The sequence below is a fragment of the Nyctereutes procyonoides genome, unplaced genomic scaffold (assembly GCF_905146905.1).
Source record: "Nyctereutes procyonoides isolate TBG_1078 unplaced genomic scaffold, NYPRO_anot_genome, whole genome shotgun sequence".
Classification (NCBI taxonomy): Eukaryota; Metazoa; Chordata; class Mammalia; order Carnivora; family Canidae; genus Nyctereutes; species Nyctereutes procyonoides.
This window is the reverse complement of record NW_026575121.1, coordinates 50176975-50204459: the sequence shown is the minus strand read 5'-3', so window position 1 is coordinate 50204459 and position 27485 is coordinate 50176975. Positions and strand designations below refer to the sequence as shown.

At 35.6% G+C, this 27485-nt stretch overlaps 1 protein-coding gene across 1 annotated transcript in view; it reads right to left on the bottom strand.

Annotated features, from left to right (window-relative positions):
• Positions 1–27485, bottom strand: part of PCCA (propionyl-CoA carboxylase subunit alpha) — a 404157-nt gene that overhangs the window by 224658 nt on the left and 152014 nt on the right. The window contains exons 11-12 of the mRNA XM_055335978.1: positions 21115–21209; positions 17539–17689 (exon numbers count right to left, since the gene is read on the bottom strand). Of these exons, the coding sequence (XP_055191953.1) occupies positions 17539–17689; positions 21115–21209 (246 nt within the window). The remainder of the gene's footprint in view (positions 1–17538; positions 17690–21114; positions 21210–27485) is intronic.

Genomic DNA, 27485 nt, shown 5'->3' with positions numbered 1-27485 from the left:
CCCAAAGGAGAAAATGAGTAGGTGAGAAAAGGAAACATTTAACAGAAGAAACTTTCTCTGGAATGAAGAAACACTTAAATCTGTACACTTCAAAGAACACACAGAGTAAAAGGCAGAATCTATGGACATAAATACATATCTAGGCATGTTCTGGTGGAGGAAAAAAAAATCCCCAGTTCCAATGATCAAGAGGAAACTGGGCTACCTTTCAGACAGCAAGATTATATTACATATAATGGAAGACAAATCAGAATGACTTCAGACTTAATACCAGAAACCAGACAACAGCACAGGGTATTTACTATGGAAATCCAAGAATCCTAGACTCAAAATATCATTCCCCTTCAGGCTAAAGAAATGTATTTAGGATGTGGCATTTCTAAGTATAGCCTCCATATGTTCCAGCTGAGGAAACATCATGAAAAAATGCTCTAATGAAATTTATAAACTAGGGCAGAAATCTCAAAGAAGGGAAAGACAGAGAAGATATAGAAATGAGAAAACTGTGTACACACAAGCTAAAAGCAAGTCTGGAAACAGAAGAGTTCAACAGCAAGGGAAAACCAAATATAGCCTAGAAGCATAAGATTATTCATGCTGCCAAGTTGGGGCAATCAGCTATATTTTATTTACAAGTATTAATGGAGAAAATACCCAACTCAACAGGAAGATGAACATAAATAAAATCTTAAAGAAGAGGATTTCCAATCTACCAATGGGAAACAACAGGAATAATTAGCAATTTAATTCAAGCAACAAATAAAAAGGGGGAAAACAAGGGGAAAAAATGGGATACAAATAAAGATGAAATAAGATCAAGTATTTAAAATTAGAAGAAATAAAGTTTCATACTCAAAGAGTGTCAGATTGGGTTTTTTAATTTAAACTTTAAAAAAACAAAAAACAAGTGACAAGAAGGCTTCAAAATAAAACAACAGGCAAATAAAAGAAAAAGAAGACGACGCAAAATAATATGAGTTCAGGTGGAATTTAAAATTAAAACCTTTAAACAAAATAAAGATATTATGTAATGATAAAAGGCACAGGATTCATGTAGAATAGTCAGAAACCTATATGGCAAATTATTTTATAAGTAAATATGCAAAATAAACATTTAAAATGCAAAGAAAACATAATGAATATATGTGTACACTTAAATATTAATAAACAAAATTATATAATGTCTGAGATTTTTGTTAAAATACTCCAGCTAAAAGTAGAAGTAAGGAAAAGAAGATATCCACAAAACAATACTTGGCAAAGTAAACACAAAGCTAGGTTACAGATTCATGAGACTTTACCAGACCACTTTTGCTGATGCTACTCTTAGCACATCTGTATGTTTGAAGATTACTATGCATAAGGGAGACAGAAAAGAAAAACTGACACATGGAGGGAGGAAGATAAAGAAGGAAGACAGGAAAGGGAGGGGGAAGGAAAGAAATAAAAAAGAAGGAAAGAGACAAAGAAGTTTTGAATGCAAGAATTTTTAAGGCAGTGAAACTACTCTACATGATGCATGGTGGATACAGGTTCTTACACATTTGTGAAAACCCACAGGATGTACAACACCAAGAGTGAACCCTAATATAAACTATGAACTTCAGTTAATAACAATGTATCAACACTGGTTCATCAATTGTAATGAATATGCCATACTAATACGACATATTACTAGTAGGGGAATTGAGAGTGGATGGATAAAGGTATATATGGAAACTCTGTACTCACTACTCATTCTTCTGTAAATCTAAAACTGCTCAAAAATAAAAATATGAATACAATTAATAATCTTCAAAAACCTTGATTTTGAATAGATCGTATTACCTCAAAAATACTAAAAGTCTACCACAGAAGGAATCAACATGATGTTTAAAGATCTACAACTGAGAAAGATACCAGTACAAATGGATTCACATCTGAATTTTAATATTTAAGGAACAGGTAATGCCTATTATTACCTGTACAATATTCCCACAGATAGTTTCAAAAAACACATATTATTCAAACGTGGTAAAGACAGTATTTTATTTTATTTTATTTATTTTTTAAAGATTTTATTTATTTATTCATAGAGACACAGAGAGAGAGAGGCAGAGACACAGGCAGAGGGAGAAGCAGGCTCCATGCAGAGAGCCTGACGTGGGACTCGATCCAGGGTCTCCAGGATCACGCCCTGGGCTGCAGGCGGTGCTAAACCGCTGCGCCACCGGGGCTGCCCTAAAGACAGTATTTTAAAAGTAAAAATTAGAAATCATTGTATTAGCACACAAATCTAGCAGAATAACGAAATGAAAATCATTGTGTCTAATTAAAATTTATTCCAAGAATGTAAAGCAAAAGTATTAAAAAAAAACCTGTAATATTAATGAACTAAGATAAAAGCTATTTCTCCTTACTAGTAATTGGTAGGTCACTAGCAGTTTTGGTCACAACCAGAGACAAAGATAAGATTGTACAAATTTCTAGATGGAGAAAAAAAAACTTTAAACAGAATCAGAATACATCTCAATATCTAAAGTCAAAACTAAAAGAAAGCAACGAAATAAATAAAAATAAAGCCTCCGAGATGCAAAGAGAAAGTTACTTCCAATCCAAAATTCTATACTCAAAATGCTAGAAGAAAATTTAGGAGAAAGTCCTTATGATCTTAGGTTAGACAAAGATTTCTTAAGTACAACACCAAAAGCACAATCTATAAATGGAAAAAAGAAAGGTAAATTGGGTTTTAGCAATAAAAAAACTTTTGTGCTTCAGTCTTTCAGCCAGAACCCCCTTCTTCCAATAATTAGACAAAGTGACCAACACAAAGGGAAAGATGAGAGGTACCACAATATGGTTCTCTGGGCCTTTTAGAAAACAAGTTGCTCCTTTGGCCACATATATGCAAATCTACGAGAAAGGTGATATTGTGGACACCAAGGGAATGGGCACTGTTCAAACAGGAATGCCCCACAAATGTTACCATAGCAAAACTGGAAGAGTCTACATCATTACTTAGCATGCTGTGGGCATTGTTGTAAATAAACAGGTTAAGGGCAAGATTCTTGCCAAGAGAATTAATGTACACGTTGAGCATATTAAACACTCAAAGGGTCGAGATAGCTTACTGAAGTGTGTGAAGGAAAATGATCAGAAAAAGAAGGAAGCCAAAGAGAAAGGTACATGGGTTCAACTGAAGTGCCAGCCTTCCCCAGCGAGAGAAGCACAAATTATGAGAACCAGTGGAAAAGAGCCTGAACTGCTGGTACCCATTCCCTATGAATTCATTGCATGATAAATGTAAAGAAAATGAAAGACCTCAAGGAGTGATTGAGGAGTGCCTTTCCCTGTGGTGCACTGAGGAGTGGAGCCCCAAGCTTTCAGTTCCATTTTCACTTTCATCTTCTAAAGCTACACTGAAAGGCTTCAAGGGAACAAAGCCAACACAGAACAATCCAGAGCAGATTACTTAGCCTGGACCCCTGGCAAGGGTGGTACAGTCTCACCCAGGGAAAAGATATCTGAGAATCAGTATAACAGGTCCCTCCTCCAGAAGATCAGCAAGAACATCAGCTAAGACCAAGTTAACCAATCACAGAGAACTGCAAAAGTCCAGAACTATGAGAAAATAATATATAGAATTCATGGGTTTTTTTTCCCCACAATTCTTTAGTCTTTCAATTTTCTCTTTCCTTTTCCAACAAATTTCTTGTTTTATCAACTCTTTTTTTGAGAGCCTGGGTGGCTCAAACATCTGCCTTCAGCTCACGTCATGATCCTGGGTCCTGGGATTGAGCCTCACATTCGGCTCCCTGATCAGCAGGGAGCCTGCTTCCCCCTCACCCTCTCCCCTCGGCTTCTGCATGCTCACATGCTCACTCTCTCTCACGTGCTCTCAGATAAAATCTTTTGAAAAAAATAAGTTCTAAAAAACTCCTTTTTAAAAATCTTAATTTTCATCTTTACAGTTAAATTCTATCAATAGTTTTTTTGTACATACATGAGTTTTTCTTTCTTTACAATTTTGAGATATAGTTTATCAAACCAACCAAAATATACTCAGGGTATAGTGTATTGCTCTGTTCTGTTCACCTGTTTATATTCCCCTCTTTTTGACTTTTAATTTTCATTTTTGCAGTTACATTCTATCTTTTCATTATATTTAATTATATTTTTATACATATATAAGTTTTTCTTTCTTTACAATTCTGGGATCTAGTTTTCTAACAACCAGTCCAAAATACAGACAGGATCCAGTGGATTGTTCTGTCCATCTGTCTGATTATATTCTTTTTTGTTTTCAGTTTGAGGTCTCTTCTGATTTGTTTACTGTATATTTCTCTGGGGTCACTGTGGCTACATTAGTATTTTGTTCTCGCATTCACCTATTCTACTCTGAACAGAATGACAAGACAGAAAAAACCTCAAAAAAGAGATTAAGAGGCAGTAATGACTGCAAGGGACTAATCAGTATAAACATAAGTAAGATGTCAGAATTAGAGTTCGGAGTAACGATTATAAAGATACTAGATAGGCTTTAGAAAAGCATAGAAGATATTAGAGAATCCCCTTCTGGGGAAACAAAAGAACTGAAATCTAATCAAGCTAAAATAAAAAAGTGTAGTAAAAAGATGCAATAAAAAATGGAGATTCTAACTGCTGGGATAAATGAGGCAGAAGAGAAAATTAGTGATATAGAAGACAAAAACGAAGATGAATAAAGAAGCTGAGAAAAACAGATAAACAACTGGATGACAAGGGGAGAATTCAACAGATAAGTGATATCATAAAGCAAAACAATATTAGAATAATTGGGAGCCAAGAACAAGAAGAAAGAGAGAGGGGGCAGAAAGTATATCAGAGCAAATTATAGTAGGGAACTTCCCTAATCTGGGGAATGAAACAGGCTTCAAGTCCGGGAAGCACAGAGGACTCCCCTCAAAATCAATAAAAATAGGTCAACACCCTACATATAATAGTGAAAGCTGCAAATCCCAGAGACAAAGAGAAACTCCTGAAAACAGCTCAGAACAAGAGGTCTGTAACCTACAAAGGCATAAACATTAGACTTGCAGCAAATCTATCCACAGAGACCTGGCAGGCCAGAAAGAACTGGCATTGTATATTCAGGGAGCTAAATAAGAAAAATATGCAGCCAAGAATACTTTAACCAGCTAGGATGACATTCAAAATAGAAGGAAAAGAAAAAAAAAATAGAAGGAGAAGGGCACGTGCATGGCTCAGTAGGTTAAGCATCTGCCTTTGGCTCAGGTCATGATCCCAGGTCCTGGGATAGAGTCTCACTTCAGGCTCCCTGTTCAGTGGGAAGCCTGCTTCTCCCTCTCACTATGCTACTCCTGTTTGTGCACTCTCTCTCTCTCTGTCAAATAAATAAATAAAATCTTAAAATAGAAAGAGAGATTTAAAAACAAAACAAAACAAAAATCCTTCCAGGACAGGAGCACCTGAGTGGCTCAGTGGCTAAGGATCTGCCTTTGGCTCAGGTTGTGATCCTGGAGTCCTGGGATCGAGTACCACATCAGGTGCCCTGCAGGGAGCCTGCTTCTCTCTCTGCCTATGTCTCTGCCTCTCTCTGTGTATCTCTCATGAATAAATTAATTAAATATGTTTTAAAAAAATGATTCCAAGACAAACAGAAACTAAAAGAATTCGTCATCATTAAACCAGCTCTGCAAGAAATATTAAAAAGGATCCTTTAAGCAAAGAGACAGCCCAAAAGTAACACAAACCAGAAAGGAACAGAGACAATACACAGAACCAGTGACTTCACAAGTAATATGATAGCACTAAATTCATATCTTTCAATAATTACTCTGAATGTAAATGGGCTAAATGGCCCAATCCAAAGACACAGGGTATCAGATTGGATAAAAAATCACAAGAAAGTTGAAATGGTAATCTTTATAATAGACTATTTAGATTTTAAGCCAAAGACTATAATAAGAGATGGAGAAGGACACTATATCATAATTATAGGGTCTATTCAACAAGAAAATTTAACAATTGTAAATATTTATGCCCCTAACATGGGAGCAGCCAATTATATAAACAAATGCATAAAAAAATAAATAAATACATGGATAATGATATAATAATAGTAAGAGACTTTAACACCTCACACTGCAATGGACAGATCATCCAAGGAGATCAATGAGGAAACAAGGGCCTTGAATGACACACTGGACCACATGGACTGTATAGATATATATTCAGAGTATTCTATTCTAAAGCAACAGAATACATATTCTTCTCAGGTACACATGGAACATTTTCCAGAAGAGATCACATATTGAGTCACAAATTAGGTCTCAACTGGTACCAAAAGATTGGACTGACTCCCTGCATATTTTCAGGCCACAATGCTTTGAAAATGGAATTCAATCACAAGAGGAAATTTGGATAGAACTCAAATACATGGAGACTAATGAGCATCCTACAAAGAATGAATGGGTCAATCAGGAAATTAAAGAAGAATTTTAAAAATACATGTAAAGGAATCAAAATGAAAACATAACTGTTCAAAATCTTTGAACCACCAGCAAAGGTGGTCCTAAGAGGGAAGTATGCAGCAATACCAGCCTTTCTCAAGAAATAAGAAATGTCTCAAATGCACAATCTACTCTTACACTGAAAGGAGCTAGAGAAGGAACAGCAAATAAAGCCTAAATGCAGCAGGAAAAGAGAATTAATAAAATTAGAGCAGAAATCAATGGAATAGAAACCAAAAGAACAACACAGCAGATCAACGAAACTAGGAACTGGTTCTCTGAAAGAAATAGTAAGATTGGGGATGCCGAGGTAGCTCAGGGAGCCTGCTTCTCCCTCTGCCTATGTCTTTGCATCTCTCTGTATCCCTCATGAATAAACAAAATATTTTTAAAAAAGAAAAAAGAAAACAAATAGTAAGAATGCTAAACCACTGGCCAGACTTACCAAAAAGAGAAAGGATACAAATTAATAAAATTATGAATGAAAGAAGAGAGATCACAACACCAAAGAAATAAACAATTTTAAGAAGATATTATGAGTAACTATATATCAACACATTAGGCAATTGTGAAGAAATGGATGCATTCCTGGAGACGTATAAACTACCAAAACTGAAACAGGAAGAAAGAAAAAAACCTGAACAATCCATAACCAACAAGGAAATTGAAAAAGTAATCAAAAATCTCCCAACAAAGAAGAGTCCAGGGCCAGATGGCTTCCCAGGGGAAATCTATCAAATACTTAAAGAAGAATTAATATCTATTCTTCGGAAGCTATTTAAAAAATAAAAATAGAAACAGAAGGAAAACTTTCAAACTCTATGAGGCCAGCATTACCTTGATCCCAACACCAGACAAAGACCTTACAAAAAAGGAGAATTTACAGACTAGTATCCCTGATGAAGACGGATGCCAAAATTCTCACCAAGATACTAGCCAATAGGATTTAACAGTACATTTAAAGGATTATTTACCACGATCAAGTGAGATTTATTCCTGGGCTGAAAGGGCGGTTCAACATCTACAAATCAATCAACATGATACACTACATTAATAAAAGAAAGGACAAGAACCATATGATCCTCCCAATAGATGCAGAAAAAGCATTTGACAAAGTACACCATCCGTTCTTGATTAAAACTCTTCAAGGTGTTGGGATAGAAGGATCATAAAAGCCATATATGAAAAACCCATAGCAAATATCATTCTCAATGGGGAAAAACTGAGACCTTTTCCCCTAAGATCAGGAACATGGGACGGATGTCCACTATCATCACTGTTGTTCAACACAGTACTAGAAGTCCTATCCTCAGCAATCAGACAACAAAAAGAAATAAAATGCATCCAAATGAGCAAAGAAGTCAAACTCACTCTTCACAGATAACATGATACTCTGTGTGGAAAACCCAAAGATTCCATCCCAAAATTGCTAGAACTCATACAGGAATTCAGCAAAGTGGCAGGATATAAAATCAATGCCCAGGAATCAGCTGCATTTCTATATATAATGAGACAGAAGAAAGAGAAATTAAGAGTTGATCCCATTTACAACTGCACCAAAAACCATAAGATACCTAGGAATAAACCTAACCAAAGAGGCAAAGAATCTGTACTCAAGAAGACTATCGAACACTCAAGAAACTGAGGAAGACACAAAGAAATGGTAAAACATTCCATACTCATGGATTAGAATAGCATTAAAATGTCTATGCTACCTAGAGCAATCTATTTTTTTTAAGATTTTTATTTATTTATTTATTCATAGAGACACACACAGAGAGAGAGGCAGAGACGCAGACAGAGGGAGAAGCAGGCTCCATGCAGGGAGCCGGACATGGGACTTGATCCCAGGTCTCCAGGATCACACACTGGGCTGCAGGTGGCGCTAAACCACTGCACCACCGGGGCTGCCCTACCTAGAGCAATCTATACATTCAATCAATTCCCTACCAAAATACCATCAGCTTTTTTCACAGAGCTGGAGCAAGTAATCCTAAACTCTGTATAGAACCAGAAAAGAGTTTGAATAGCCAAATGAATGTTGAAAAACAAGACCAAAACTGGTAGCATCATTATCCCAGACTTGAAGCTGTATTACAAAGTGGTACTCATCAAAAAAGTATGGTATTAGCACATAAACAGACACATGGATCAGTGGAATAGAACGGAGAACCCAGAAATGGACCCTCAATCCTACGGAGAACTAATCTTCAACAAAGTAGGAAAGAATATCCAATGGAAAAAAGTCTCTTCAACAAATGGAATTGGGAAAATTGGACAGCCACATGTAGAAGAATGAAACTGGCCCATGTCCTCACACCATACACAAAATTAAACTCAAAGGGGATGAAAGACCTAAATGTGAGACAGGAATCCATCAAAATCCTAGAGGATAACACAGGCAGCAACCTCTGTGACCTCGGCCAGAGCAACTTCTTACTAAACACATTTCCAAAGGCAGAGAAATAAAGATAAAAATGAACTATTGGGACTTCATCAAGATATAAAGTTTCTGCACAGCAAACAAATAAACAGTGGACAAATTCAAAAGACAACCGACAAAATGAGAGAAGACATTTGCAAATGACACATAAGATAAAGAGCTAGTAATCAAAATCTACAAAGAACTTATCAATCTCAACATCCAAAGAACAAATAATCCAATCAAGAAATGGAGAGCTGACATGAACAGACATTTCTCCAAAGAAGACATAAAAATGGCCAACAGAAACATGAAAAAATGCATAACATCATTCGGCATCAGGGAAATACAAATCAAAATCACAGTGAGATACCACCTCACACCTATCAGAATGGCTAAAATTAACAAGTCAGGAAACAACAAATGTTGGTGAGGATGGGGAGAAAGGGGAATCCTCATACACTGTTAGTGGGAATGCAAGCTGATGCAGCCACTCTGGAAAACATTATGGAGGTTCCTCGAAAAGTTGAAAATAGAGGTACCCTATGACCCAGCAATTGCACTACTATATTTGTACTGGGTATTTACCCCAAAGAAACAAATGTAGCGATCCAAAGGGGCACATGTACCCCAATGTTTATAGCAGCAACATCCACAATAGCCAAACTATGGAAAGAACTCACACGTCCATCGACAGGTGAATGGATAAAGAATATGTAAAATGCAATACTATATATATAATGCAATACTACTATATATATATATGTATTGGAATACTACTCAGCCATCAAAAAAATGAAATCTTGACATTTGCAAAGATATAGATGGAACTAGACGGTATTATGCTAAGCAAAATAAGTCAATCCAAAAAAGACAATTATTATAGGATCTCACTCATATGTGGAATTTAAGAAATAAAACAGGATCATAGGGGAAGGGAGGGAAAAATAAAACACAATGAAAACAGAGAGGGAGAAAAACTCTAAAAGACTCTTAATCATAGGAAACAAACTGGGGGTATATGGAGGGGAAGAAGGTGGAGGGTTGGGGTAAATGGATGGATGATCGGCAGGAAGGAGGACTTGTAATATAATGAGTATTGGCTATATATAAGACAGATGAATCACTGAACTCTACCTCTGAAACTCATAATACATTATATGTTAATGAATTTAATTTAAAATTTTTTTAAAGGGGAAAAAAAAACGGAATTTTATTTCTTGCAGTTCTCAGGCTGGGAAGTCCAAAATCAAGGTGCCAGCCAACTCAATGTCTTATGGGAGTCACTTCCTAGTTCATAGGTGGCAGTCTTCTCACTGTGTCATCACATAACAGAAGGGGGCAGGTTTCTCTTTGGGATATCTTTTATGAGGTCATAAATCCTACTCATTAGGACTCTATCCTCATGACCTAATCACCTTCCCAAAGCCCTACCTCCCAGTTCCATCATCTTGGAAGTAATGTTTTAACATATGAGTTTTAGAGGGATACAAACATTCAGTCTATATTGCATTTGTAAGATTTAAATGGATGAGTGTTAGGGTGTCTAAGAGGCTCAGTCAGTTGAGCCTGGTTTCACCTCAGGTCATAACCACAAGATCCTGGATCAAGCCCCCTATTCGGCTCCATGGTCGGCAGGGAGTCTGAGATTCTATCTCTCCTTTTCCCTCTGCCCCTCCTTTCACTCCCACTCTCTCTTTCTCTAAAGTAAATCCTTAAAAAAAAAAAAGAAAGATTCAACCAAAACTAAATAAGTCAATTAATTAATTAACTAAATGGATGAATGTTATGATTTGCAAATTAAACCACAAGAAAAATTATTGGGTTTTCTCCCCAATAAGTTAATACAAAGTCTATCTACACTCATGCAAATTTTCATACAATTTAGCTCCTACGCTCTGGTTCTCAGAAAGTTAAAGATGTTTTCCAGGGGAAAAAGAGAATAAACCAAGTGTTTAACAAAAATCTGAGAGTAAAGAGATCCAAAAATGAGAAGTGTAAAGGTATCTTCAGGACAAAGTAGGGAAATCTCAGCTAAAAAGCCAAAGACAGGGCAGCCCCGGTGGCGCAGTGGTTTGTGGCCGCCTGCAGCCTGGGGTGTGATCCTGGAGACCCGGGATCGAGTCCCACATCGGGCTTCCTGCATGGAGCCTGCTTCTCCCTCTGCCTGTGTCTCTGGCTCTCTCTCGCTCTCTCTAAATGAATAAATAAATAAATATTTAAAAAAAATAAAAATAAAAATAAAAAATAAAAAGCCAAAGACAGATGTAGAAGGCAATCAGTATAGACAACAAAAAGTTAAAAGAAACCAAATATTTCTACAAAAAAGATGAAACTGATGGAAAACTCCATGTGCCTGAATATATTCAAACATGGGACAAATTTGTGGATAAATTAGTAATGGACACACAGAAAACTAAGCAAATTTTTAGTAGTAGAGAAAAAATGGTGCAGGAAAGTGAAAGTAATCTTAGGTGACAACAGGACTGCTGGGAATAGCGTTCACACTGTGATCATAACAAAATCCCAAATACTGAGCTAACCCAAATCATGATAGAGTGGTGGTACGAAGATGAGAAGTGTGCATTTGTGCAGTGGGTGTTGCAAGGTGGGAAGCTGGCTGAAGAAAATGGAAAATCAAGAAAGACCTATACACATGTACTGATGAAAAAGATATAAAAATATTAGAAGAATCAACTAAGTTAATTAAATTGGTCAGAGCCATCCATACTAGGCTCCCCTGTGAGGGGCAGGGATGTGAGGGAGGCAGGGATTGTTCCTAAACAATGGCAATTGACAAACAAGAGCTTTCCTCCTGCTTTTCTCTCCCCAAGCAGCACTGGCTATTCCCTGCCCAAAGCAGTAGTTACCCACACACAGCAGTTTAAAGAGCCTTCCCTCTTCTAAGTGATTTCTCATTTCTCCTTAATTCTGTTTTTTTTTTCTTTTTTGGTGGGTTTTGGTGATTACTCAAAGGTTGATATTGGATCAAAAAAGCCAGAAACATGTCAATCAGCTGTTTCAAATTCCATAATTTTATATATACCCAGGTGAAAATTCATCAATTATAAAGATAACCTTATCACCCATCTAAGAACTCAGAAGATACAGTACCCATGGATACCTCTCAAAAATAAATTCTTGATTTTAAGAAGAAACAGAAGAAGAACTTAACCATAAGATGAATCAAAATGAAGAACTGACTAATCACAAAGCAATGGTAAGATGCAGATGGTGTTGATGAAAACAATTTAAAATACAAAAGGGGAATACACTAAAGAGCCATGCCTAAAGAAAAGTAATGTTACAGTAATACAAAACTAATAATAAAAATAGTAAAAATGGAGAATTAGGGGGAAAGACAGTAGGATTAAATATGCCAATTATTATTCATTTTTGTAAAAGGAAACAATACATTCTTTCAAATTGGAGTATGAAGAAATATGATGACAAAAATATAAGTGGTTTAATAACCATCTTTTTAAAACTTTTTTTTTAATTTTTATTTATTTATGATAGTCACACAAAGAGAGAGAGGCAGAGACACAGGCAGAGGGAGAAGCAGGCTCCATGCACCGGGAGCCCGATGTGGGATTTGATCCCGGGTCTCCAGGATCGCGCCCTGGGCCAAAGGCAGGCGCTAAACCGCTGCGCCACCCAGGGTTCCCCTAATAACCATCTTTTTATAATTAAGAACATTTTTAAGGAATTAATATCTCTGGAAAATTACAAACATTTATATAATAGTTTGGCAATTTCATCATTTTAATCTCTTTTTCTTTGGTTAAATATAAATAAGTTCATTCTATCACACCATATAGAAAAAGAAGAGTAATAACAAAAGAATAGCCCTGCTAGATACTGTGTTATAATACAGAGATACAACATCTGAAATAATGTGGTACTAGCACATGACTAAACAGGTTAAAAACAAAACAGTCAAGTAAACATATCTGCATACATATGAGAATTTAGGATGTAATTAGGATGACTTCTGATTACTACATAAAAGAATGATTATTCAATATTGGTTGTGACAGTCAGGTAGCCATTTTTAAAATAAAAAACTCAAATCAAATAAATTCCAGATGGAGTGAAAATTTTACCAGGAATGATAAAATAAGTACTAAAAGAAAACATAGAAGAAAAATGTTTAATTTATGAATGAACAGTAAAAGCCTAAGTATGTTCTAACACCAGAAATGATAAGACTTAAAATTCAACTGTAAGATTTAAAAACATTTCTACACAGAATACACACACACACACAAAAATCAAAAAGGCAACAGATGAAGGAAAAATAAATCACATCTGGGTTTGTTTTTTTAAATCTACATTTATTTGATAATCTTCCTAGAATACAGTTTGTGAATGGGAGAAGAACCCAATTACATACTCACAGAACATCTTTGCATTATTACCCACACACACCTCAATCCCACGTAGAGAGCACTGTGTGTGATAAAGGCCTGATTGCCCTGTGTAGGCAGATGGGTAAGTAGCACAGGAGAATAACACTAAAACTATTACACTCAGAGCTGATGTAAGAGTTGCTGTCTCTTCTGCCCTTCTTCAATGCAGGGTGGGGGAAGGAGACAGAGAGCACAAACTTGGTTCTGCAATGTACACCTATCTTTCTGAGGAAAGAAGGGCAATGCCAACAAATGACTCTGAGGAAAAATAAGACTTTCTCTCAAGCACTCTCTATCTTAAACTTGCTATCCTTTCATCTTGGTGCCAAAGGTCCTTGGTTAAAGACCCTCACTCTGTAGAAATGTGAAAAATATTCATGAAGCATTGCTTCTTCATGATATAATAAAAGTGGCTAATTGCCTTAAAAAAAACTAAGGGACACTTATAATAAGAAAACCCAAAGAACAAAGGAGCTAATGGTCAATTCAAAGAAAAACAAATGTTAATCTATGAAGAAAAATTCAACCCCACTCATGATAAGGAAAATAAAAATAATATACTATTTTTCACTATCAGAAAAAGACCAAAAGTCAAAAATCCTTTAAATCAAGGAGTAAAAGACACTGATAATACTTAACTAAATTATTAAAATTCTTATTTCCCAGAAATTCTACTTTCACATGTGCAGAATGATACAATGGATCATTCATAATTGCCAATATTTGTGAAAGCAAAATACTAGGAAAACTACCAACAGGAAACTGGGGAAATTACATGACTACATCTATATCTGAATATTGAAAATCATAAAAATGAAGAATATAATGTTTTAAGTTAGATATGGAACATTACCAAAGGCACACTTTTTTAAGTAAAACAAAGGCTGCCTCCAGAGGAAAATCAAATGGTTGTGATAAAAACATAGTATACAGTGTTACTTTTCTTATGCATATACTCTTTTTGAACCATTTGGGGTTTTTTTAACCAAATACTGCCAATTCTTAGTCTTATCATTTGATAAGAAACTAAATCATTCAAACAAAATTATATATAATTTAGTTAATTAAAACAGCATTTTAACAAAATTATGGTTTTTGGTAGAGTATTTCTCCAACTTTCTACTCACCTTTCATAAGCAAAAAGAAGGAAACAGGTCATATATATATATATATATACACACACACACACACACACACAGATACATGTGTATGTGAGTGGACACGTACGTGAGCTTCTACCGCAGAGAATGAAGTGACCATTTTCGAGCAAAAGGAGTTATGTGGAAAGACACACAGAGGTCAAACTGAATGGCATACTCGGGAAAGAAAGGAGTGTCTCCTAGCAAGTACATTGAGAATGGCACTGGCAGGAAAGACGACTCTGAGGGAAGATGAAGGATATACTGAAAAGGGACTTTTAAGGCAGAAACACTTGAATTTTACCATTAAGAAACAGAAGACTAACAACTGTGAACACAATCAAACAAACGTATATAAGGATAGCATACATAATTCTGATACAGAAATTTTGACCAGACTGAGAACAAAACCAATCAGTTCAACCAAGTATTTATGTTTTTAAATCTATAAGTTTGGTCACTGACACCAAACCTATAAGACTTTCTCAATGTTACATCTCTTCTTTTTTTCCTTAAAGATTTTTATTTATTTATTCATGAGAGACAAGAGAGAGAAGCAGAGACAGAGGCAAAGGGAGAAGCAGGCTCCCTTTAGGGAGCCTGATATGGGACTTGATCCCAGGATCCCGGGATCACACTATGAGCCAAAGGCAGATGCTCAACCACTGAGCCACCCAGGCATCTCTCAGTATTACATCTCTTTAAGGAGAAACTATTTATTTTAAATTTTGCCCTTAAAAAAAAAAATCAAAGTAAAGAGGCTACTCACACTTCTGTTACCAGAAAAAAAGCATCTAACTTCTGAAGCTGGAAAAAGTAACAGTTCAATCAAGATATTTCAAGGAAAAAAAAAAAAACCCACATAAAATTATAGCTCTCCAGACTCAAAATGAAACACTAATTAGAGATAACATTTATCTTAGAAGATGAAGGATTTGGCAAATGTGCCTTAAGTATTATAATTTTAGGTTAGTAAAGAAATTTGAAAAAGAAAATCTATTAAAAGAACATCTGAATTGTTTAAATATCAGAAGGAAATCTCCAAAATATGTAAGATTGACTTTCTGAATACAATAAAATACAAAGTTCTTTATTCATGCTCCCATTGAGTCCCAGCCTCTAACACCAAATATCCCTCCATCACACAGATGCTTTTGAAAAATCAAAATTAATTTATCTGGTAACCGATAGGATTATGGTCACTGGAAGTAAATCCACAGTAAAGAAATATTAAAACATTAATTGAGAGACACATATGAATCCAAGTGTGATAATAAATAGCATAAAATTAGGTACCATCAGGGAATCCCTGGGTGGCTCAGAGGTTTAGCGCCTGCCTTCAGCCAAGGCGTGATCCTGGAGTTCCAGGATCGAGTCCCACATCAGGCTCCCTGCATGGAGCCTGCTTCTCCCTCTGCCTGTGTCTCTGCCTCTCTCTCTCTCTCTCTCTCTCTCTCTCTCTCTCTCTCTCTTTCTCTGACTCTCATGAATAAATAAATATTTTTTTAAAATTAGGCACTATCAGATGTAGTAAGATGAAACTCTTCATGAAATTTTAAGTTAATTTATAATCTTTTTTTGAGAGAACAGAATATAACTTGCTGACAAGCCATCCAAGATACAAAATGTAAACCTAAGTACGTAATGATTTTGAGCAACTGCATAGCATTATTTGATATAAATACCAACTTCCAGAGGTCTAATACCAAAACCAACAATGGGACAAACTCAGAAAAACTTACGGGTTGAGATAAATGAGCCAGAAACAAATAAAACACACACACACACACAAGAACATAGCAATAAAGTGAACTAAAGATAGCACTGGTTATTAATTCTGTAAATTCTGTTAAGTACCCTGACTAAACAATCTAATAGCTCTTTTGTCTGGAATAAACTACAAATTTAAAGTAGTCACTTTAAATTGCCTTCAGAATTGTATTACAAACTAGTATTCCCATCATGGCATAGTAAAGTCTTTCCATTTTAATAAAAGAACATGATTTCCTAGCTAATTATCTAATTAGATATACTTTGTTATAAAGGCATATTTTTAACCAAAATCAAATTAATCTCTAAAAGGCAAAATTCTGTCACTCCTGAAGATAGTCACACCAATAAATTACAGGCTAAAAAAGTGATTTCAAACACAAGTATCATAAGTTTTGAACAACACCTTCTTTGAATAAAGAAGCAAGGTATGGAAAATTACATATTACATGATCTCACTGATTTCAAGTTTAAAAAAGAGGTACAATTAATTATATATTGCTTAGGTATGCATAATTAAAAGGAAAAATTATACAGAAATGAAATAAAGTGTTTAGAATTCAGAACGGTAAACAGCTATAGAAGAGGGATGAGAAATACCTAGAAGGAGAGGAAGCTAGTGAGAGGTGGGCTGGTAAGAAGTGCTGGCATTTTGTTACCTATGTAGTCCCACTTGATGCTTACATGGATTTTTGCTATAATAATTTTTCAACTATGCATTTTATGTACTCTTCTGTATGTATATTTTAGTTTACAACTTAAAAAAGAAAAAGGGAAGAAGGAAAGCCACTAGTCCTCCTAAGACCTTGATAGGAACAGAGGAAGTATATCCCTAACGTCAACAGTTTAGCACTGATTAGGCAGTGACTTCTAAATACCGTCACAGCAGCAATGGTGGCAGTTCCTCTAGAAGCCAGGCTGAATGGTACAGTTCTGAGTGTCATTCTTGAAAGTTACTCTAGGTACTCCTCCTTCCTCCATCCCTTCCAAAGATCTGTAAGCACTTATGCCCTTTCTGTTTATCATATCTAACAGCAGTTCTCTTAACAGCACATGAACCCTAATTAATATAAGTCATCAAGAGAAGTTCAAAAAAAAAAAAAAAAAAGCTGGATTTCCAATATGTAGCATTAACAGTAATGAAGAAGAGCTAGACACTGACCATTAAATTAACCTGATACTAATCTGTCATTCCCAACAGATGTCTTAGCACAAGCATAAAAATGAAATCTTTAATATTTTATGAAGTTGACTTTTAACTTTTATAAAAACAAAAAGCAGTGGGAAAGGAAGGGCAGAGTTACCTGGAGTCTCGTATTCATTTCCAAGAAATAAAAATTCTTCTTAGAATCCACAAGGAATTCTACAGTTCCAGCAGAGGAATACTTTACTGCTTTGGCAAGAGCTACAGCTTGTTCTCCCATTGCTCTTCGGGTCTTAGAATCCAGAAAAATGCTACAAATACAGAAAGAGTAATCAACATTTTGAACAAAAGTAATATTCTGCATACACCATATAAAATTTTTCTTAAACTTTACTCAGATATGATCATGTATATCAATTTAAGATTTTATATTATATGCTTTATAGGTTTAGAAAAATATGCTTTTTGCATTAGTAAGCCTAACATGTTTAAGTCAGCTTCAGATTTTTATAAAACTGACATCTGAACTTCCCACATTACAGTGCAACTTCCATCAATTTTAGCACTAGTAGTTATTTACAACCAGTAAAACTTAATATATTCAGAACTTTCCTAAGCTAAAACTGGGAGATGTGCCTTACAGAGAACACATGTGTGCTGGATGTGCTTCCTTCAGGCAAGTGTTACAGCACTGCTGGCCAGGACTGTGAGTTCAATATTAATGAATCAACAACGTGTATTAAATAAGGTAGCCTTCAACAGAAACAGACATAAAACAAGGTTATGTCAGGATATTTTCATCAAGGTTACAGATTGATTAAAATGTCCTAATTGGAAGTTCACAGAACCTAACTCTGAACTTCCCCTAGGGACAATGCTTCAATAATTGCTAATTCAGTGTTCATAGTGACTCTGTAAAACCTAACTACCACAAATAACAAGAATTGACTACACATGTAATAAATCCTCAAAATTTTTATTTCACAATACCAAAACTACCCTTCAGCAGGCAAATAAAGCTGAAATGTTTTCAATAAGCCCTGAAAAAAAGAATATTATAAAATCATTTGTGTATTTTCACATATTTTGCTTCATGCAAGAAATAGAACATTGATTACTTTTCTATCTGTGGATTAAAATTTGTGGATCAAGATTTAGGTGGTTTTTATAACATTTTATTATGGAAGAAGATATTGAACTTCTATGCACCTGCTCCCCATATGGAACAATCATTATGTATCCTGTCTTGTTTAACGTCTATAACGCACATCTACTTTCCTACCAGGCCTACCATTTTGTACAAATTTTATTTTAGATCAAACCCCAAATTAGGTATCATTTCATCTATAGAGACTTCCGTATCTGTTTCTATAAAAGTTGTAACATAATCACACTTAAGACATTAACAAGAATTTCTTAATAGCATTTAATATCCAGTTAGTATTCAAATTTCCCTGATTAATCCTATTTTTTTCAGGTAATATCTTTGAATCAGAATTCAAATAAGGCCCAGCCACTCTATTTACATTTTTACTCCATTTTTACATCTTTGCAGTTCTTTTAACTTGCAATGCTCTCTTCCCGTTTTCCTAAGGCAAGCAAGAATCTGCTCATTTTCCCATCTCATTTCTCAAAATCTGAGTTCAAGTGGATGCAGCCCCACAGTGCATTTTAACATCTGCATTATATTTATATTTCTTATAAACTGCTGGTTAGATCTAGAACCTTGAACAGATTTCAGATTGGACTGGAAGAGTAGGAGGCAAGAAAACTTCAAAGACTGGAAGTGTACCTCCTTATGTCTTTCTTTTGGTATTTAGGATTAATCACTGAATTTAGGCACTATGAGTCTTATTTGTCTATTATGAACATTTCTGCATCAATTACATTTCAATGCTAACTCGCTGACAAAATTAATACAAAAAAGAAAGAACACCCAAATTAACATCTTAACATTTGGAGAATCTCAAAGACAGCAGAATAAAACTATTTTTGTCCTACCTGGTCTTGTCCTTTCTTTTGTCATAAACTCTGCTAGTAACACTCAGAGCCATAAGCAACCTTACCACTGCACTCAAAACACAGCAGTAAATTCATACTCTAGAAACTGAAAACTATGTATTTCTCTTATTTAATATTTCACAAATAATAACAGACAAACACCTATCAAGTCACTATTAATGATCAGTTCTCTTTTTGGGGTTTCTTTTTGGTTGGTGGCATTTCTATTGCTTTAAATTTTCCTTTTTCCCTCAATTAACAGATGAGTTCACATGAAAAACTCACATTCCTAGAAAAAGCGAGATGAAACAAAAATAATGATTCAAGGTTCCTAGTCTGTGAAAGATTTTTATCCCAGGTAAAACTTGAGTGGGTTTTTTTTTTTTTTTAAAAAAAGAAAGGTTCATTATATTGGAAGCAATAAGAAGAGAACAACACAAAATTATAAAGACTATTATCATTCTACCAGCAACCCTGTACCCTTCTTCCACACAACTAGAATCTTAGCAGAGCAATATGGTTACTTAATTTTAAAAAGGCAGTTTCCAACTTCCCTAGCAAAGTCCCTAACTTCAGATCACCACCAAGCAATCAGGACTAGTAGGTTCTGGGGCCTTTCCATAAAGATACAGGTAGATCATTTCTTTTGCCTTTTGTTCTTCCTTCCCTCTTACATCCCAGTCCTGGCCAATGAGATAAGGCCATAACCCCGTGTAGGCGGCAATGGGCAGTTCTTCACAGCAGGGTGCCTGGTTTTTAAGCTGTGTCCCAACAAGCAGGAAATGGAATCTGGCAGTTTCCTAAGGCCTCCATCACTTCTATGCAGTCTATTCTCAAGCAGTCACAGAGCACAGAATCAAGGAGATGGTCAAAGATCCCTACCTCCTCTGGTCAACAAGAGAAGTGGCAAAAAACTTGGGAACGATGTCTTAAAATCATCACACCATATCATATGCTTAAAACCTAATAATAATTAAAGTAGGACTTGCTTTTTCCCATTACCCTGTAATTAAAAATTCACTCATATTCACCCGTATTCTTTATACAAACCATACACACATATCAAGGCACACTGGCTAGGACAAAGTTACAACTGGTTATATTCCTTATTGCTTGGCTATTAAAAATGACAACATACACTCAACTGAGGGATTTTTAAGGACTCAGAGACAATTAGAATATATACAAATACTAACCTAGCAAATTAGAAATGAGGTTCTATGAAATTGCTAAACTAAACATATCTAAAGGTGACTTGTATCTAAAGCACCACTTTTCGTGCTCAAAATAGTTCTGATAATCAAGGGATTTCTAAAAACCATGTTCCAGAAGCCTTTTGATGGTAGGATAAATTCAAAAACTTCAGGATCAACTTTATGAAACCTTCACCAACAGAAGATCCTAGAAGGCCTGTATCCCCAAGCATTCCACATGACCAGAAACACCAACAGGGTCTCTATTACCTAGAAGCCAAGTCCTACTTGGCAATCCAGCCAACTCTCTCCTCTAACAAAACCCCACCTATATTTTCCCAAGTATTCTCTCACGTGTCACACACTGACATATTGAGGAAGACTGAGTGACAAATTCTTAATTATAAAAATATACACTAACACATTCTACCATGACAATTCCAACAAGTTGCTACTGAAGCAATTTTAGCCAATAAAATGGGAAAGAAATATACTAAATAAACAAAAGTCTATTATGAATGTTTATTGAGAAAAACTCTTACCTTGGTGCTTCCTCCACCACTTTCTGATTTCTTCGCTGAATTGAGCACTCTCTTTCATTGAGCCACAAAGCATTCCCATGCTTGTCACCTAAAACCTGATAGAGCAACACCACTTGAAAACTTATATAGTCATACCTATAGAGTATGTGCCCCATTAACATTGTCATCATGCAACACTCCTTGGTTTTTACCACTCATAGCTCATAAACATATCTACCTCTACATTATGTCCCTCTTTTGGTTGATGTTACTAGAGGAAAACTTTATTTACAACCCTGAAACTCACTAAAATGTTTTTTTAAACCTGAGAAAAAAATTCTCATGTTATATTTCCAATGCACTGGATAAGATATCACATCAATTGTACAAATTTTGTGAAGGACACTGAGTATCAATAAAGGAAATACACATTCTAGATATCAGTGGTGCTTTAGAAAAACCACTGTTATTACAAACGTTTGTTTTTAACATAATTAAATGTTGATCAAGAAATGCTATTTTATTTACATTTAGTCTGTTACTTATATATGGATGTCTTTAACTGAGCTTTATTTTTGTTATAGAAACTGATGAAAGGCCTGGGGTTAAAATGTAACACATTATGATTTTTCTCATTTGTAATACTGAAAAATAAGCTAGAGTTGCCACATAAAATAACAGGACACCGATATGAATTTGAATTTCAAAGATTTATTTATTTTTAGAAAGAGAGAGTGCACTCATGGGTGGAGGAGCAGGGCAGGAGGAGAGAATCTCCAGTAGATTCCCCACTGAACACACAGACTTCAGGGCTCTATCTCAAGACCCTGAAATCGTGACCTTATTTGAAACCAAAAGTGGGGCGCTTAACCAACAGAGCCACCCTGGCACCCCTGAATTAACCAACAGAGCCACCCTGGCACCCCTGAATTTGAATCTCAAATAAACAACAAAAAAATCTTAATAATAATAGGTCCCAAATTTCACTTATAAAAATATACTACCTGAAATTCAAATTTAACATGTGTCTTAACAGCTAAATCTGGTAACCCTAAGACATGCTATTGGTTAGCATTTTTGCATAGAATGTTTGTTTTTAGGAACAGATTAATCTATTTTCATGATTAAGAGTAAATACGTATTCCTGAATGCATATATTATTAAGTTCACAGAAGTAAAAGCTATTCTAGAAGCCAAAAGCGTAGACATTCATTTTAACTCTGTACTATGCAATTTCTCCAGGGCAAGTCACTTTTCTCCTTATATATTATAAATATCAAATAGTATCATCTCAATGTTTTATATGGCTGCTGAAAATATAAAATCAATAAAGATCATGGTTATAGCAATAGAATAAACTATAAAATGAGTAGTTAACATATAAATGCAAACTTAATTTTTAGTAATAAAACCTATCTAAACCATAGGAACAATTACAAGCAAAGGAAAATACTGCAATAGTGAAATGACAATAGTTGGAATTTAGTTTTTTAGTCTCAGAGGTGGCTGCATGAAGTAAAGCCTAAGAAAAATTTAACACTAAAAAATATTTTAACACTAAATTTATTCTAATTCTTTTCATTCTAGTTGACAAAGAAGTAAAATATTTTGTGTCCAAGAAATAAAGCCACAATAACCAAGACTTCTCAGAAATATTTCTAACTGTAAAATATTATATTCATATATACAATCACATTTGTTTTTCCCTAAAGCCTGCATAGTTCTTTTTTAAAAAGTCTTGAGGGAGAAGGGGGCTCAGTCAATTAGGCAAATAACTTGATTTTGGCTTGGGTCACGATCTTGGGGTTCTAAGACTGAGCTCCCAACAGCTGTGGAGCCTACTTAAGATTCTCCCTCTCCAGGTACCAGGTTGAGCATCTGCCTTCGGCTAGGTCATGATCCTGGGGTCCAGGAAATCAAGTCCTGAATCGGGCTCACTGAGAGGAGCCTGCTTCTCCCTCTGCCTATGTCTCTGCCTCTCTCTGTGTCTCTCATGAATAAATAAATAAAATCTTAATAACAACAACAAAAAGATTCTCCCTCTCCCTCTACCCCCCCCCCTTTGACAGCTAGCTTTCTCTCTCTTTAAAAAAAAAAAGTTTTGGGCAGCCTGGGTGGCTCAGCGGTTTAGTGCCACTTTCAACCCAAGGCGTGATCCTAGAGACCCGGGATCAAGTCCCACGTCAGGCTCCCTGCATGAAGCCTGCTTCTCCCTCTGCCTGTGTCTCTGCCTGTCTTTCTCTCTGTGTATCTCATGAATAAATAAATAAATCTATTTATTTATTTATTTATTTATTTATTTATTTATTTATTTATTTATTTTTATTTATTTATGATAGTCACACAGAGAGAGAGAAAGAGAGGGGGGGGGGCAGAGACACAGGCAGAGGGAGAAGCAGACTCCATGCACCGGGAGCCCGACGTGGGATTCGATCCCGGGTCTCCAGGATCGCGCCCTGGGCCAAAGGCAGGCACCAAACTGCTGCGCCACCCAGGGATCCCTGAATACATAAATAAATCTTTAAAAAAAAAAAAGTTTTGTTATTTCCTAAGCATGCAACAAAAATAATCTTTTTTTAAAGATTTACTTTACAAAAAGAAAAAGAGCAAGTGGGGGGAAAGCCAGAATGAGACGGAGATAGAGGATCCTCAGGTCCACTCCTTGCTGAGCACAGAGCATGACCTGGGGCTCAATCCCAGGACCCTATGAGCATGAAATCAAGAGTCAGCTGCTTGGGGTCATCTGAGTGGCTCAGTTAAGCATCTGACTTTGGCTAAGGTCATGATCTCAGAGTCCAGAGATAAGAGTAGCTCCCAGTCGAGCTCCCCACTCAGCAGAGAATCTGCTTGTCCCTCTCCCTTCACCCCTCTCCCAGCTCATGCTTGCTCACTCTCAAATTTTTAAAAATATTAATAAATAGCCCTTAATCAAATGACCCACTCAGGTGTTCCTCAACAAAAATAATTTGACAACGATAGTGTGACACTAATAAATGAAGAGACTAGAATACCAGACAATATAAAGAGTGCCTAGAAAGAAAGTTAATCCTAAATCCCTTAGGAGTTTTGGGATTTGGGGGGGGGGGGAGTTCTTAAGATTTCATTTTTTAAGTAATCTCTATACCCAATGTGGCACTTGAATTCACAACCCCAAAGTCAAGAGTTGTATGCAACACTGACTGAGCCAGCTAGATAACCCCATCATGAGTTTTTCTTTTTTAAAGCTTTAATATAGTCCTTTATCAATCGGCAGGTACTCAATGTGGAAAAATCTCCCAGATACACTGCTTACTGAAAAAAGCTTCATGACAACAAGAGCGTCCACATAATGCAAGCCATTTTGAAACCCTGGATCCAACCCAAAAAATGCCAGTAGTGTCCGGGGTGAGAAAAAAAGGATTTAAACCACACAGAATGCTGCCACTACCAGTACAGTTTCAGCATAAGAAAGGACACAGTATACGAAAGTCTGTCTAAAAAAATAGGTAATACACATATATAATTCACAGTCCACAGCAGGATATTCAAAAAAGAGTTTTGGAGCCTGCTCCCAGGAACAGAAACCAAGGAACTTGGAAACAAAAGTATAAGGAAATGTTAATTTTTCATCAGATATCCTTTGTTATGTACATAAATTCCTCATATAATTATAACATGCAAATTGAGGAAAATCATTTTTAAAACTTCCAAGTGTAGATGATCAGATACAGCAAACATCTGTGTTACCTATTCAAGTTACTAGGAAATACTTTTACCTATGTTTAAAATTATCACCTACATTATATGCTGTGGCTAATGAAAATAAACTAAAAGCTGATGTAAATATATAATTACTTAACACAATTTGACATACATTTATTGAGTATTAGTAATGTGAAAGACATCCGCCTGGTTGCTGGAACCAACAAATGAGTAAGACCAACAAATGAATAAGACCTTAGTAGGTCTTATTGGTTAGTAGGTACTTCTTGATCTATTTGAAAAGTTAAACAACTCAAGATAAAAATCAATGATCTTCTAATAGCTGTGCTATGTATATGTTATACATGACAGGGAATACAGGAAAAGGAAAATTAATTTTGCCTGTAAGATCTTAGAAAGGCAGCCAAAATATCTCCCATAAGCTACAGACTTAAATATCCAATCTACTCAACACTTATACTTTGATATCACAACCTTGATTTCTCCAACATCACACCCTGATCTCCTCCCCAAAACACGCACCTCTCACAGTTTTTCTCACCTCAGTAAAAGATAGTCCTAGTCTTCTAATTCCTCAGGCCCCAAACTGAAAGCCATCTTTCATGCCTTTTTTCCTATATATCATATCTGATCTCTTAGAAAATCTTATCTACCTTCACAGAATATCCAGAATTCAATCACATCTTACCATCTCTACTACCAACACTCAGGCCTAAGCTGCCATCATCTCTTGCCAAGAATTCCAGCAAAAAAAGTCTCCTATGAGATTTCTCAGCTTCAACTGATAGTCTTCAAATACTAAGTAAGAGCCAATGAATACTGTGTGCTTTTTTTTCTTTTAACCTTGTTGAATGGAGCTATTTATTGCAGTGTCATTTCCTCTTCTCATCCCTGTAAGTTTGATGAGCAGGTGTCACACTGTCTTCAAATACAAAAGTCTTTGCATCAGAAGAACTGTCTTTATAGGACCATTTACAGTAAGTCTTATCCATAGCTGGACCAAGTATGAAGATGAAATTCTAGTCTTGGAAGGAAGGTGTTTATATTCTACTTATGGAAGGACATGATCACTGGGGCTGGAAGATGGGTTGTGGTAGCTCATCTAAAGACGGCCCCCACATTCAACAATACATTAAAAAAATCATATACCTCGATCACGTGGAATTTATCTCTTGCAGGGATGCAAGGATGGTTCAATATTCACAATCAATGTGATACACCATATTAACAAAATGAAGGAGAAAAATCATATGATCAACTCACTAGATACAGAAAAAGCATCTGACAAAATTCAACATCCATTTATGATAAAAACTCTTCACAAAGTAGGTTTAGAGGGAATATACCTCAATAAACCCACAGCTAACATCATACTCAATGGTGAAAAACTAAGTGCTTTTTTCTAAAATCAGTAACAATATGAAGATGCCCACTCCTGACACTTTCTTGAACAAAGTACTGGAAGTCCTAACCACAATAGACAAGAAAAAAGGCATCCAAACTGGTAAGGAAGAAGTTAAATTGTCACTATTTGCAGATGACATAGCACTATACATAGAAAACTCTGAAGACTCCAACAAAAAAAACTATTAGAAGTAATAAATTTATTTGGCAAAGTTACTGTATACAAAATTAATATACAGAAATCAGCCATATTTTCATACAATAATGAAGTAGAAGAAAGAGAAATTAAGAAAACAATTCCATATACACTAAAAAGAATAAAACACCTAGGAACAAAACTGACCAAGGAGATAAAATATTTTCAGGAAACTATAAAACACTGATGAAAGAAACTGAAGATGACACAAACAAATATAAAGCTATTCCATGCTCATGGAATTGAAAAGAATTTTGTTAAGATATCCACAGAACTCAAAGCCATTTACAGATTTAATGCAATACCTACCAATTACCAACAGCATTCTTCACAGACCTAAAACAAATAATCCTAAAATTTGTATGGACTCACAAAAGATCGCAAATAGCCAAGGCAATTTTAAGAACAAAGCTCAAGGTATCACAATCCTAGATTTCAAGATATACTACAAAGCTACAGTCATCAAAATAGTATGGTGCTGGCGGAAAAACAGACACTTACATCAACAGAACACATAGAGTGACCGGAAATAAACCCATGATTTTATGGTGAAGCAATCTATAACAAAGAAAGCAAGAATATACAATGGGGAAAAGATGGTCTCTTCAGTTAATGGTGCTAGAAAAACTGGACAGTTACATGTGAAAGAATGACACTAGACCACTTTTTAACACCATACACAAAAAATAACTTCAAATAAATTAAAGACCTAAATGGAGAGCTAAAACCATAAAAATTCTAGAAGACAGGACAGGCAATAATTTCCCTGACATTAGCCACACCAACATTTTTCTAGATATATCCCCTAAGGCAGGGGAAACAAAAGCAAAAATAAACTGTTGGGACTATACCAAAATAAAAGACTTCTGCACAGCAAAGAAAACCATCAACAAGAAAAAAAGGCAATATGGGAAGAGATTTTGCAAATGATATATTTAATAAGGGGTTAATATCCAAAATATATAAAGGACAGGGGCACCTAGCTGGCTCAATCAGTGGAGCATATCTCATGGTCTCAAGTTCCAACCCCATGTTGGGTATGAGGCTTACTTAAAAAACTAATAAAAGAAAATACACACACACACACACA